The sequence below is a fragment of the Lepisma saccharinum genome, chromosome 12 (assembly GCF_977018435.1).
Source record: "Lepisma saccharinum chromosome 12, izLepSacc3.1, whole genome shotgun sequence".
NCBI classification, from domain to species: Eukaryota; Metazoa; Arthropoda; class Insecta; order Zygentoma; family Lepismatidae; genus Lepisma; species Lepisma saccharinum.
The window spans coordinates 19990083-20005522 of NC_139240.1; the positions used below are offsets into that span (position 1 = coordinate 19990083).

The 15440-nt window shown below is 38.8% G+C and overlaps 1 protein-coding gene across 2 annotated transcripts in view; it reads right to left on the minus strand.

Moving 5' to 3' along the window:
* The window catches only part of LOC145996591 (uncharacterized), a 33911-nt gene that overhangs the window by 18186 nt on the left and 285 nt on the right, over positions 1–15440 (minus strand). Inside the window, exons 2-3 of one of the 2 annotated variants that reach the window (XM_083133139.1) lie at positions 6517–6612; positions 588–803 (exon numbers count right to left, since the gene is read on the minus strand). In XM_083133139.1, the coding sequence (XP_082989265.1) occupies positions 588–737 (150 nt within the window). In that variant the 5' untranslated portion in view covers positions 738–803; positions 6517–6612. The remainder of the gene's footprint in view (positions 1–587; positions 804–6516; positions 6613–15440) is intronic. The other variant, XM_083133138.1, reaches the window with a different exon arrangement.

A 15440-nucleotide genomic window follows, 5' to 3' on the forward strand; every position in this document is an offset into this window, starting at 1 on the left:
ATGTAATTAATATTACCATTCAGCTATGTTCAAAAATTCCTAAATGTCGTACATCTCGCACGATTGAATACAGACTTTTTTAACTAACATCTAATTAAATGTTGTACTATATACAAACGCATAAATTTACTTGTAACTGATCAGGAGACAACTATGTTTAGTTTGGATACAATTATTGTTCTTACTCTGAAATGAATAGATTTACAGGAGCTCTTTATCGTACAAATCTCTCATTCAAATACATGTATTTCGCCAAAACGCACGACTAATCTTTTGACGTCATCAGGTTGCGGCCCGTAGATAAGTATACAAGTATCTCGGAGGCTCCGGCCGGGGCCGCTTCCAACGTTAGAAAAGTTCCCGGATTTGAACCGGCCGGGGATCGAACCCTGGACCTTTAGCATGGTAGTCAAATGTAATCTATAAATGTACACATTCTAAAGGTAAATAAATCTATCTATCCGTATCTATCTATCAGTGAGGTTCTTCAAACACAGGATATTGGGGGGAGGGGGGATGGAGGAGGGTAAGTTACAGAAACTGGTTCAAAGTCTACTGGATCCTGATTTTAAAAAAAAAATCCTCACCTGCAGTAACTCATTCCACAGTGTAAAATTATTATCCGATCGGCTTAATCCAACATGAGCAATGTGGCGGAAGTTCTGTGGAGTACTGATGTCATCTTTTGTCAATTTCTTCTTTTCCCTCTCAACTTGGTATTTATGCTGTTGCCACATTGCAAATGCTATTTGTGTGTTCTCTGTATTCTATGCTGTGGATTTTGTTTTCCTATGTCACGGTATCTAAAATAAAAATAAAGTTTCTTTAGTCTCTCTGCTCTTTTATGGCATGTATTTATTTCGTAATTGACATACATGAGGTAAAAGGTAAAGGTAAAGTGTTCCCCTGTGCATAGCACCACGCCATGAAGGCGTATAGGGGGTGTGGGGGTAACGCCCCACACTTTCTTGATCCGGTCGTGAGTGGGGGTGATGTGATCAGCATCACGCCCCTGACCGCCTTTACCCCCCAGGGTTTCGCCCAGGTACCATGTTATTCGACGCTGGGTGGGCGCCGGGGCCGCTTTTAGAAAAGTTCCCGGATTTGAACCGGCCGGGGATCGAACCCGGGACCTTGAGCATGGTAGTCAGACGCGTTACCGACTGAGCCACCGCGGCCACTTGACATACATGAGGCTACATTTTAAATATATTCTTCAAATACACTGAAAATTGCAAAGATTGTCTCACACATTCAACTTTTCCCTTTCCCAGGATGTTGAGTGAATCCCAGGACTGATCGAACTGTCTTGCGCCAAAACTTTCAAGGTATTTATCTTATGTTTGGGCTATTGTACGTACATTATAAAGTGTTTTCAATAGTTTTATATTATTTAAATGTGCACATATAACTTAACGGAAGAAACCCTTGATAGTTACGGATATACCTCATAAAGATGTTAGTGCATACCAACATTTTGACTGAAGCGTTGTCCGGGTTTCTCTTGTACATAGTCCCCGACCCTAAAGCCGTATTATGGGAGCTGTGTTACCCCAAGATACAGGGAGTCGCTAACCATTGGTTGACTTTTGTGGATCAGTCCTTGTAAGACGCTCAATAACGAATATTGTCATCCAATTCTCTATTCGCCTACTATCTAACAATCCAACTAATGGATATCTTCTGGATATTCATGCCGAACTTCTGGATATCGAGATGATGTCCAGGAATGTCCATGGACATCCATTGGATATGCCCTGGATATCCATATAATATCCAGGGGACATCCATAGGATATTTAGGAAGGATATGTTTTGGACATTCTGTAGATCACTTTTTGACATGTTTTGGAAATCAGTGCGAATAGGTTCACGTAAATTGTGGACTGAACTAGAATTGGATCTAATCTGAAAGGGCAGCTGGCACAAAGGAACGTATTGTCTGGTGGGAGAGACTCACCAGGAGGGTTGGGCTCTTGTGTAGGCGTAATGATGATCTTACCATCCGGCCACCCATACCTTTCAACTGTTTGGAAGATAGAAGGAGCACAGCTACAATGCTTCCCTCGCTCATCTTTGGGAGATATGAAGACGCGTGGACCTGCCCATTCAGCAGGATATCCACAATGTCCATGTGGTTCTTCGACATTCGAACCTAGAGATTGAACTTGTTCAGGTGTTTGAAATCTGCATGTTCAAACCAGGGTTCTTAAAGTACCACGAATTTTAAATAAATTCAATTCTGGTCCTGGAGAGAGAATCAACAAGGGTAAATGGGTTCTGGACTGTAAAGAACTTTTTATATCTGTAAAGAACTTCAATTCGGTCCAGTAACCTATTTCCGGATAAATTTAAATACTGTCCAGGAACCTTTTTTCCGGCTGAATTTAAATTCGGTCTGGATCAATTTAAATACGTTCTAGGAACCTTTGTTCAATGAAACAATACGCAAATTGTACCGGATTTAAAGTGTGCGAGAAAAAAAGTTCCGGTCCTGGAGTTGAACCTAATAGAATCCATTAGAATTTATGGGTTCCTGGACCCTTAACAACCCAGATTCAAACACTGTCGTTTCATCGTTTCACATTCCAGTGGTAAGTTAATTTGCCGCTATTACTTCACTCTGTACAACGAACTAAAAGTGTTATGAGAGTGTAAGGCACTTTTTGTCAAGGCGCCAAAATGTCAACCTCCCTTCACGTAGTACACTCCGGTAACTCTTATGTTGCAGGCCAACGAGGCTCTGGCGTTTGAACTTACTGCCAGTGTAGTCCTCTCTAGGGCTCTATATGTGCTGAGTGCCCCTTTACAGCATCAGCTTTTAAGTGTAAGGAAATTTTAGTCCTCGGACACAGATGTTGAGTTTAGTTATGATAAGGGGCTGGATCTCTCACAATGTTGCGGGTACAAATATGGGCGTAGAATGAGGGCTAACTCTTGGATGGGGGGCAGAATCGAATTTGGAGCTTAAATTTGGGGGGGGGGGCAGAATCGAAAGGTTTCCAATCTCATCTAGGACTATTTTGCTAAATAACTGTTACATTTTATTAAAGGAAAAAAGATGAACTTAGCATCTTTAGATATAAAGGCTGCTTTTGACTCTGTACACAGAGAAGAAATATGGGCAATATTAGAGAAAAGAAAAATCCCAGGAAAACTCGAGTAATAAAATCAACATATAAAAGAGTAGAACGAATAGTAAGATTGAAATGGAAAGATATCAGACACATTTAAAATGAAGAAAGGGGTGAAACAGGGAGATAGCTTGAGCCCGCTACTCTTTATGGTATTTATGGATGGAGTTCTAAAGATATGCAAAAGAATAACAGCATGAACAAAAGTGGGTAATTGGAATATAAGACCTATACATTGCCAAGCATTAGTATATGCAGATGGCATAATACATATAGCAGATACAGAGAACAAGCTACAAGAGGCGGTTACAGAACAGGCAGAATTTCTAAAGGCTAAAAGAACGCAAATAAAAGCAAAGTGATGCGAATAGGAAGAACGGAAGAGGCAATAAAAGGAATACACATAATATGCGATGGAATAGAACTGAAGCAGACAGAAAGATACGAGTACTTGGGAACAATCATAAACCAGACAGGAAGAATAGAAGAGGAAGTGATGAATAGAGTAAGGAAATCTAACAATGCCTACTACCAACTAAGCCAGACCATTTTCGCAAAAAGGGAAATAGTCACCAAAACTAAAGTACAAGTGGATAAGTTAGTATTGGAACCAATTTTACTATACGGAAGTGAAAGTTGGCCAGTAAGAGGAAAAGAAGTAAGACAAATAGCGGCAGTACAGATGAAATGCTTCCGTAGAATAGTTGGTAATACAAGAAGAGATAGAGTACGTATTGAAAGAATCAGAGAAGAATTAAATCAGAAGCCAATAGAAGAAAAATCGACACAAAGACAATTAAAATGGTTCGGTTCGGACATGTGGCGAAGATAGAAGAGCAAAACAATTAATGGAAGCTAGAACGGAGGGAAGGAGAACAAGAGGTAGAGCCGGATCCTGTAGCCGAGTGGTTATGACATCGCGCTGCAACGCCAAGGGTCCCGGGTTCGAATCCCGCTCGGGCTTGGTTCTTTGTGAATGTCCATTCATCAATTTCATCACTCATCTCCATCTTCGGAAATTAGCCAAGAGGCACAAAACGCGAAGTAAAATAAACTAAATCAACAACAAATCAACAACAACAGCAAGAGGTAGACCCCGGAAGACATTCGAAAACGGAATAGAAAAAATAGAACAAAAGAAAGGAAAAGGAAGGAGAGAAATGAAGAGGACGGCAAAGGAACGGGAGAGATGGAAGGAGTGGATAGAGGCAATCCCGACGCTATGAGGCAAAAGGGGATAGAAGAAGAAGAAGAAGCTACTCTGATCCCAGGACGTTAACAAAAGAATTCTTAACTTGTAAAAGTCGAAAATTTAGGGAGCAAGAGCCCATCAAGTTACGCCTATGTGGCAAATAACTTAAGTGTTGACACACCCAAAAAAATTATTTCAATCGATCAATGTTTACTATACTCGTATGTAAACATACCTTTTTCTGTTTCTGATACTGTGCTATGAACCTGCTATGGAAATATTTGTTCATGTGTGTTTATGAAACTATAAAAATTTCAGTAACTTTTCTTCCAGTGAAAATAAAAAATTCTGGATGTACTTTATAATTGTAATTGTAATTGTAGCTGAATTTTGGCAATTTTCTTAATGATAGTTTGCAAAATATCATCTGGCATGTTTATTTACAGTTTAATGATAACATGATTAGTATTTTGTATATCTTTCCAAACAAAATGTTTGCAATTTTTGGCCATAAAAATTATTGAAGTTTAATTGAAGAGAAATGTAAGTGTGTTTACAGTTTACACATTACATTTCCTTTCAGTGTCTTCCCCGTGGCGCAGTGGCAGCGTCGTCGCCTTGTAATCAAGGGGTCCCGGGTTCGATACCCGGTGGAGGCACAAGTGGTTCGGATCCCACTTTAAACTGTAGGTCCAGTCCCGATTAGCTTTACTGTGCATAAAGTGGACTTAAAACAACAAATCAAACCAAAACATTTCCTTTCGTACGAGCTCCAGGCCCGTAGCCAGGAATTTTTAGTGGGGGGGGGGGTGCGAAGTCAATCCCAGAGGGGGCAATTTTTTAATATACTGTGTCGCATTGGCAGAGGCACTTGCCTCCCTCCCCCAAAAGCTATAAGTAACAGGAAAGGGATGATATCTTGAAACTCCAACGAACAAAAAAAGTTCGAGCAACATCAAATAACAATATTTCGATAATGATCTTTCCGGACTGCCAAAGAATACAAAGATAAAGTATAACTAACATAAACAGTCTAATCAGGACTGTATCTACAGGTCGATAATGTTAATAGACGATTAATATATACCAGCAGCTTTGAGCCTCTCTGCAGAGCTGATTAAGGGAGCCCTTTATAAATCGTGCTTCATAATGTTTCCCTATAGTTTCCAGTATGCAAGATTTTTATGCACAAAGGAATCTAACGAGAATCCAACAACATCATTGTGTTGTGTTATGCAAGGAAAATCAAATTAATTAAATAATAATTGTTATATATTGTATTATCTACACTTTAATGAATTGTGTAAAAATTTGTATTTTTTGTAGGGGAGACCGGGGCACTTTGTCACAATTTTCACATTTTATTTTTTGTGGCTCTCACGTAAGGCCGAGAATTATAATTTTTTACATGCAAATACTTAGTTATCTTGTGCACAACATATGTTCCTCTGTACAATGTAACTCATCCTGAACTGGACTTATTAACTCTTCTTTATGGTCAATACAGTTGTGACAATGTACCCCATATGCGGGGTAAGTTGTCACAATATCTGGGGCAAGTTGTCACATGCTATTCTAGTGGCAGTTTCATTAAATAGGCATATATTATTAATGCAACTCCTAGAAAAAGACTGAAAATGTTACTAGCACTAAATACTTAGCATGTAAAAGAGACTTAAAAGCTAATTAAATTAAATGGTAAATTATGCTAGTTAAACAGGAAATAAAGTAGGTGGGCCTGTATATTTTCTTCATCCCAAAAGATACATATATTGTTACATCAATCTTTGTAGGTAAATCACATTTTCATGAAAACAACACTAGCTTACAGAGTAGCTAATGAAGCAAAACTACAAACTTAAAGGTTACAGAAAACTGTTTCAGTAAGAACATTCGCAAAAGATAGGGCCTACACTTCCAACACACGAAATTTGCCAGTGGCATTCAATTTTCTTGTGATTTTAGAGTTAATAAATTGCAAAAATATTCCTATATATATGTCCGAAGCTTGTTTTAGGCATGATACTAGTAAGTCTTCCTCATGTTGCGCAAATACTCTGTTACATGTTGAGTAATACAATGTGAATGAGCATTGCCCGGACTGTAGTTCACTATCTGTAACACATGCACAAAATCTCGCCAATGTTCTGTAGTGGACATGAAATTCTTGGGCAGGTTTACTTATAGATACGGGGTTGTCGTTTCTTTTCACGGCTCTTGCTGCAGCCAGTAGGTCTCCCATGGGCGGGGCATTCCTCTCAGTCTTACTCTTGTATGTTCTCACCATCTGCGAAGCAACAGAGCCACTTATTAAAAGAGAAATACACCACTTGTATCATGACTAACACACAGTGGGGCACATTGTCACAGTGACAACATGCCCCGTCTTATTTGTGACAACTTGCCCCACGCGTCGTAGTTCCTCTTTTTTAAAAATATCTGTACCAAGCAATAAGATTAAGCGCATTCAGAGTACCATATTATGAAGCTCTATTTCTAACCTACACAACACACACGAAAATACTTACCGCTCACGCTTTCACGAACACACAGTAGGAAAATTCCAGGACTCAAAAAATTTACACTGAAGCACAGAAAACATACAAAGCTCAACTGACTGAGCCACGTGTTTCCCGCACACTTCTAAGCGAGTACAGTTGGAAGTGATATCTAGTAGGTAAAAGAGAAACCAGCACCAGCTCGCTGACGTTTAGGCTTTTCTCAGAATTGCTACTGTGACAACGTGCCCCTTGTGACAATGTGCCCCGGTCTCCCCTACTTGCTAAAACATTAAAACATGGGTCCCTTAGTCCACCACGGATTATATTTGCTTCAAAGGGGAGACTCTTGCATCACTACAGACAATGTTTGCCTACCGGTTACCATTTTGCAAAATATTGTGTGAATTGTATTATTTTATTGTTGAAATACATAATTCACATCCGACAAACGAATAGGAATCCCTTAATTGATCAATGACTTCTTGGATGACATTGTCATCATTAATATTTCATATTAAGTTTCATAGAGATAAATTATGTATCCTCTTTACATTAAGAAAAATATGTTCCTTAATGACTATGGTACGAAACCAAACGATATACCTCCTTATGCCAGTCACAGAATGACTTAAGATTTGTTAGTAAAATTAGAGGAAGCCACTCCACAGCAGGAGAGTTGACAGAATTATTTGTCAAAAAAATAGGTTGTGCCTGAGGTATTTTAACAGACGTCTGTTACAGACACAGTGTAATATTGCAAATACGTACAAGAAAATAAATAGAATATAATTTAAGAGATTTTCAACCGTATTTATTTCACTGCAGATTTTTTCTACTTGTTATTTTCATGAACCTATATTCATAGGATGCTGTCTGATAACACCGCCAACTTTCACAGTGTGTACAGAGAATCAAGGCAAACAACTTTTCTCAGTAACTATTTGCTCGTCCAACTCTTCTTTCGATGTAACAAGCAATCGAAATATGACATCGTTTGTCCTTAATGTATGCAATCCCATTGACAGTTTGCAGTTGCAAATGGCATTTATTTTTACTGCCGTTTAAATTCTAAGAGCAATAGCTAGATATAAAATGCTATGGAAACGATATCATGCCAACAGTCAGGGTTATCACTTAACTTTTCCATTACAAAATGCATATCATATCACAAACCTATGTTGCTTATCATATTTAATGCGTTTGCTTATGAGAAATGATCAGCGGCGGCGCCAGAATTCTTCATCTAGGGGTGCTGAGGGGGTGTGGAAAGAAATTTAGGGGGTGCGGTTCTGAAAATAAGGAAAACATGAAACACGCATGCAACCTTTCAAAACTGGGGGAGCCAGGTACCAAAACTGGGGGGTGGGGGGCAAGGACAGTTTACTTTCCCTAGGTAGATAAGGTTTAGCATAGTGCGAGGGCAAAAATAGCAAAAACCGGGGGCAACTGCATCCCTAATCGCCGCCACTGATTAACATAAATTACTGACTGAAATTAAAATATATGTGTGAAATATATAACTTTAGATTGACATTCATTTTCTAAGGATGCTGCCCCCCTTGCCCTCCCCCTGGACGTCTATGATGATGTGTATTAAGTCTTCTACTCCAAGAAAGTGGTCATACAGTGTAAACATTCAGATACACGTTGCAGTCTTATTGAACTATGTAGTGAAATACAAAATATAATCATCCTGCTCTTAAAAACACAATTTTTGAACCTTTTCAATGTAACCAATGAAGGTACAAAATACATAGTACATTATACCTTCCATCTGCCACAAGACAAAACGCGAAGAGCACAGCAACTGTGACATCTTTAAAATCCCTTCTGCCGCACTATCCCCAACAACGAACTGTAAAATTTATTCGTGAACATCGGGCCTCTTTCTAACAGTTTTTGAAAAACTTCATATGGCACGTTTACTAGACATGTTACGTGGAACAAATACATAGAACGTATTTAGAAGAAAACTACCCTTCATGTTTCAACTCACATTAAATAATTTCCCGAGCACAACCTGGTGATACCTTGAAAGCAACTGAAATTTTTGCTCCAGTGTAAGGAAGAACAAGTAGGCGGAAAACAAACCGTTTATCAAAAATGCAAAAAAGGAAAAAACATAACTGACATTAAGCTATAGGCAATTATCAAAAACCACGAACAGACCACTTAAAGAAACAAAAGAAGGAAAAATTCATAACAGCAATGCTTACGAAAGAAAATAAACGGCCGCTGATCTTTAAAGAGGCTGCCGCCAGTACAGAAAAGTATCGGAACCTCTTTCAGTGCTTGTCTGTTGCATACAATAATAACGGTCTTACTTCAGTACCTATCATTCGGCGCTCAATATGACAAAATGACATAATATTACATATTAATGTTAGTGTTTTCAGTTGAACGTAGGGGTGCTGAAGGGGGTGCGGAAGAAAATTAAGGGGCGCACAAGCACCCCCTCACGCCCCCCTGGCGCCGCCCCTGGAAATGATTCATTAGATTTCAAATTGATATTTATACTCCACAAGATGCCTAAAACCCGTATCAAACTACAAATTTTGTCGGTTTTTAACCGAAATAATAAATGTGAAACACTACCACATTTTTCATCATGTTTGATAATAATTTGACTTACTAAGCTGTCCTACATCCTTCACCAGCCGACCTATATGGTGGGATGGTTACACAACACACTACGAAGGCAAGGGTCCCAGTTTCGAGCCTAAGCATGAGTGTTATTTGTGAGCAGAGGCGCAGCCACGAATTCTTGTCTGGAGGGGGGGGGGACGCTCAGTACCAGGACAAACTTGCAAATAATAATAATAATAGTAATATAGTGGTGGTAGTAATAATAGTAGCATTACAAGACGTTATTATCGTCGTAAATCATGCAAAAGGGGATAGAAGTCGGTGCTAAAGCATTTTTGTTGGAACAATTTATTTGAGAATATTTTTCCAACACGTTCAATTTCACATTGGCTGATAATGGAAAAGAAGCACACAAACTGTATTTTTGAAAGACACAAAATGCATGACGAACGTATTTGTACATACATATATGTATTACTTTCATGTACAATATATATTTTATTTATGCAACATGGAGCGACGTAAAATAAGAAAATACATATGCAACATGTTAACGCTAAATTGTGTGTGCATTCAAAGTTTCTTTATGAATATATATATATATGAGAATACATTAAATACATTCCATACACACATTAAATACACTACATAATCAATTCATCCGCCTCATAAGAAATAAACAGCAAAAAATATACAAATTAATTGTTCGTGCATTTAAGACAATACTTTTTAGCAGCAACAGTCTGAAGTAGCTACATATTTGGTCTTACTTATGTCTCGGGTAATTTAGAATGCATTACAGGAAACAATCATATTAAGATCGAAGCGAGCAAGAAAATTTTAGATCCAAATTTTTGAAAACTGAAAACATATTGACTTAATAGGGTGCGAATAATTTCACGGGGCGCCATGGCATTTTCTTTAACACATTTTTTATTTCATTTAGACTGTTTCAACCCCATAGGTATGGCTTTGAACTTAGACTATAAGAACAGCAGACATTGCGAGCGAAGCGAGCAAGAAAATTTTATGAAAATTTTAAATCAAGGGGGCAATTGATCCTCTGTGTCCCCCTGCAAGTTCCCTTGGCCGTCTGAAATAAAAATGCAAAAAACACGTGAAAACTAATCCCATCTCGAGTATCCATTTGTCCTGTTATTCTTAGATTCTGCTAGTCTTGTTTTTCTTATTTAAATGTTTGCCTCCCCTAGAATGACTTCCGTTCAAGGTTGGGGGAACAATACCCCATGGCCCCCTGTGGTTGCGGCACTGTTTCTGAGTGCTTCTTTATCAATTTCACGTCATCACTCATTGTCGCGATTAGCTAGAAGCAGTGGTCAGAAGTAGCGAGCTACTTGTAGCGTCGCTACTGTAGCTAGCTACAAAATTTGTAGCTGTAGCTGTACCGACGCTACATTTTGAAAATTGTAGTTGTAGCGGTAGCGAAGCTACAAAATTCCTGTAGTTGTAGCGAAAATTTGGAAGCTTGAATCAGTGTACCATTCCTTTTGGGGGGTACAACTCAAGTTACATTGGTCATATGATAATAATGCAAATATTTTTGTGTTCCTTACGTGTCAGCGATCATTTCCATGTGCATGTCGTTACTGTCATGTACTTTTTTCTTGGGGGAGGGTGGGGGAACCAATTTTTTTTTCGGAAATTTTGGAATTTTGAGAGTTAGCCCCCTCCCCCCGCCACATATACGCCGAATTTGCAAAAATTGCATATAGTCTGAATCTCTGGTTCATTCCGCGTACAACGGTATATCACTCATCTCTCTAGGACAATTAGTCTCCGATCTATACTCATTTAATTGAAACTCTGCATTTTGCTCCAAATCGGCTCGGGACCGAGAGGCTTACATGTGAAAATGGCCTTGGGACTCAAAAGGAAGCAATCCGCCTTGGTCAGGACATATAAATAAGACGGGGCGTATAGCTGATGTCCAGTGGCGGTCCCTCCATGGAACAGAGGGAACAGGCTGTTCCCTCCTACTTACTGCGCTTTTGGGCTATTTAAATTATTTATATTAACATAATAAGAACACTTTTCTCTCGAAATCAACGTTTCCAAAAGTAACACTGAAGAAAATCTTTCACCGTGGCTGGACGTTTGTTGACGTCATCTACCCCCAACGCATCATGGTTCTCACCCCATGCTCTACCATGGTCTCTAAGTATCATGCCCTCTACTGTCTGAAGCCGAGTATTTCCGACCAGGTGCGAAGGTAAACGATCCCCACGGCACCACGGAAGCTGAACTGTTCTCTCAGACTCAGGGAGATATTGCGGATTCGCTTTTCTTCCAGTTTTTGCTATGTGCTGAAGTTTAATCGCGTCACAAGTGATACATTTGAGTGTAGAAAGTCTATAACTTCCTAATCTCGTTGAGAACTTGCGTCTGACATTCATAACGAACTGGAAAAATCTTCTACAGTCTAAGCGTCTGCTAAATGCCTTCGCTAAACGCTGGGAAATAGCTTCCGAGGGAACAGCCCACATCCACCTGTTCCACCAACCCCAAGACCAAAGTTTCAAGGCATGCAGTGGCAGGACAAGAAGCGAATGTTGCGAGTGTTGTATGATCGACCGGCTGAGGACGAAAGCCTTTAGTTCATTGAACTTTGCAGAAAATACAACAAACCAACACATATTCTAACTGAATTAAAAACTAAAACGAAATCATACACAGAGCATTTTCAAACGAGTTACTACAACTCTGTAAATTATTAACTGAATATTCTTCCAGTGGCAAATTATATTGTTGTCCTTCTTTAATCCTGAGAAGGGAGTCTGGAACAGGTCGGGTTTTGTCACATTAACAACTTCTACTAACAGGGTGGCTACTCACCGGGAATTTCTTGAATTCCGGGAATTATGCGTGAATTATTGGCTCCGGGAATTGTGCGTGAATTCTGCTTGAAATTTTCTCTGTAGACATGAAAAATTGCAACTTTTTAAAATCCCAATTCCATTGAATTTATACATATTTATTAATGACCTGAAACAAGTTTTTCACAGTTTAGGTTTTATTTTTATTGAGGAAGGTAAATAAAGCTGCGTGGAAAATAAAACAGAATTCTCTCAATCCATTTGTTTTGTTAGTGTTCTTTGAAGAACAATCCATCTGATAGACTGAAGATTATTGCAAGATAAAATATCTTGAAGTTGATTAGGTAAATTTAAAATTCTTATAGAATTAACAATTTTTCGTAGATTACTATTTCCCGTAACATATGTGACTTGTGTTTGTAGATGTATTTATAGTCCCGAGTAGCAGTGGCGTGCCCAGGATTTTTGTAAGGGAGGAGTTACCTATACTTTTTCTCGGTAGTCCGCCCTCATTTTGTCATATTTTCCTACCATTGACGTTCTTTTTTTAGGAATATTGGGCCAAAGGGGGGTATAACCCCTACCAACCCCCCCTTGGGCACGCCACTGCCGAGTAGCTATATGAAATGACAAATGTAAACTCCGCACCAAGTGAATTAGAATTATTGGATTCATTGGAATCGCACAAACCATATATTGTTAATATAAGTATTTGTTTGTGTGTATCTGTGTGGGTGGTGAGAGACTGTAAAACCTTAGTTTGAAATAGAGAAAACATCTGCTTGAATTTTTGTAAAGTTCGCTTTGAAAACCGGGAATTATACTTGAATTTTATTCTGGTCCTACAGTAGCCACCCTGACTAATCTAGCGAACATCATGAAAAACTCAACCATCTGTGTGCCATTATTGGATTGGGAAAGTTTGAATTACAAGAATACTCAACTCTATGAAAAAACGTCAACTTAATCTACGAATAAAGAGATGAAACAGGTCACGACAAAATATTATTTTCTTTCTCTGATGACTTATAAATTTATATTATCACATTTTTCTTTGTTGCGCATCAACAATTTTATTTTTAATGTTTTCTTTATATTATATCACATTTGCTTTAAAATTATTATTGTCATATAATTTTAACGTGCCTCATTTTTGTCACTTCTGACATTTCAATAAGGGTTGAATTTTACTTGATCTATTGTATTATATTAAGACACCCATGCGATGGGGACCAAGTGTAGGTGACCTGGTCTCCTGCCTGATTTATCACCGCACGCCACTGCTGATGTCAGTTGTTTTCAAAGGAGTGCTACCGTGAAGAATTTGAACATTATTGAACTGATGAAACAAGAACAAGCACAAAATAAAAGTTTAAATGAAGCTACTTGAAGTTGGCAACCCAATCCAGCTAAACGTCACAGATTGCAGTGGAGACGTGTTAACGATCATCTCTGCCTACTAAAAGATAGATTAAGAAGTGGAGTCATGAGTTTATACATAATTATGTTGATGCTGCATCATGCTGCGTTCATTTAGTATATTTGCAAGTTCTTAATTGATTAGCGCTTATCATGCGATTAAAGCTATTGGCTGTTGTATCTCCTTTTGTAAATATGTTACTTTCTGTATATTTTCTTTTTCTTATAGAATATACGACAAACACTCCCGGCTGCTGGAGTGTGTGGTAATGTTCCTTTTTAAGAGGAACACCTGACTATTTGGCTCATGTGACTGTTTGTAATTAGCATCGGCACATGTTCCGAATTGTTTGGTCTCTAAGTCGATCACCGTCAAAATTTCCCTTCCAACCGCTTTAGGCGGAATTAGATTAGTCGAAACGGGATATCCCATTTCGCCTAAAATGGCGGACAGCTGTAAAATCTGATTGACTGGTGCTGATAAGTAATTAGGCGAAACGGGATTAGGCGAAAGCGATTTCTTGGCCTAACTGAGAAAAGATGACAAGATGATAGACCGTGGTAGGATAGTCGTCCCGTACGGCACATTATTCCCTCTAATGTGGTGAAGCAAATCCTCAGTAAAAATAGAAATATAGAACTGGAAACACTTATTTTTTATTTCCTCAAAACGCAGAGAAGGAACGATTGCAGATTCTTGCCGTCATCATCGTTTGAACAAGCAGAGCTTGCAGTGGAGATAGGCGGGTGGCACCTCGCACAACACGTGCTGAATGCATACAAAGTTAGTTTGCATATCCTACGCACTTACCCTACGTAAGAAAAACGTTCAGTGCTGACTCAAAAGCAAAATATTTTTTTTCTTTTTCAGTTTTTTTCATATAGTGTTCGAGCACAATCAGGAGTAACTGAAATTTCGAACTCCCAAGATCGGTCTGTATGGTTGAAATAGCTTTACAAGAGTGCTTACATATGGAACTATGGATTCACCGATCGTATGCATCGGATTCGATTCCCAGCCCATTTCAGTAACCTGGATCTCACTTCAGACGGCTCGTTCAGTCTCAATTAGCCAGAGTGCATATAGAGTGTGGATTGAAACATTACCTTACTTACGCAAGAAGTAAAGTCAAATAAGCCTGGTTTACATTGGTCGAGTAGACAGGAGAGTAACTGGATCGAGTAGGGTAAAGCGAGCTACTCTCCTCGTGTAAACAACTGGGGAGAGCACTGGAGCCAGTATTTGCTCCAGTAGACAGAGTTTCTTCCTCCCCCATCGATTTTTTCACTCGCAAGTAAACCCAGAACAATTGAAAATAGAAAAATCAAGGAAATTGATTTTCTTTCTTGACATGTCTTCGTGCATTATTGTATTCATTTCTCGTAAAAAAGAAAGCGTGTAAACTGTTTCACAGGGTTTTTTTTAATCGCCAACGACGTCCATGGATTCATTCTGTCAAAATAGCACCAAACAACTGCAGCCACTATCCCACTTCTAGTAGAAAGTGTGTAAACAGCTACTCGCTACAGAAGGGTCGAGTCGAGCAGACAGGCCAGTAACTTGTTCCAGTAACTCTCCTGTTTACTCGACCAATGTAAACCAGCCTATAGGATGAAATTGTCTTGAACTGAGGTCAAAATTACTCTCATAAGACCCTGAAAAAAATTTAAATCATGCGAGAATAAATGAATAATCAGCATGAGAATATTCAATTCAACATAATATATTAGCAATCTTCTTTCGTCTTGAACAACTTACAAGTTAACCAAAGGAT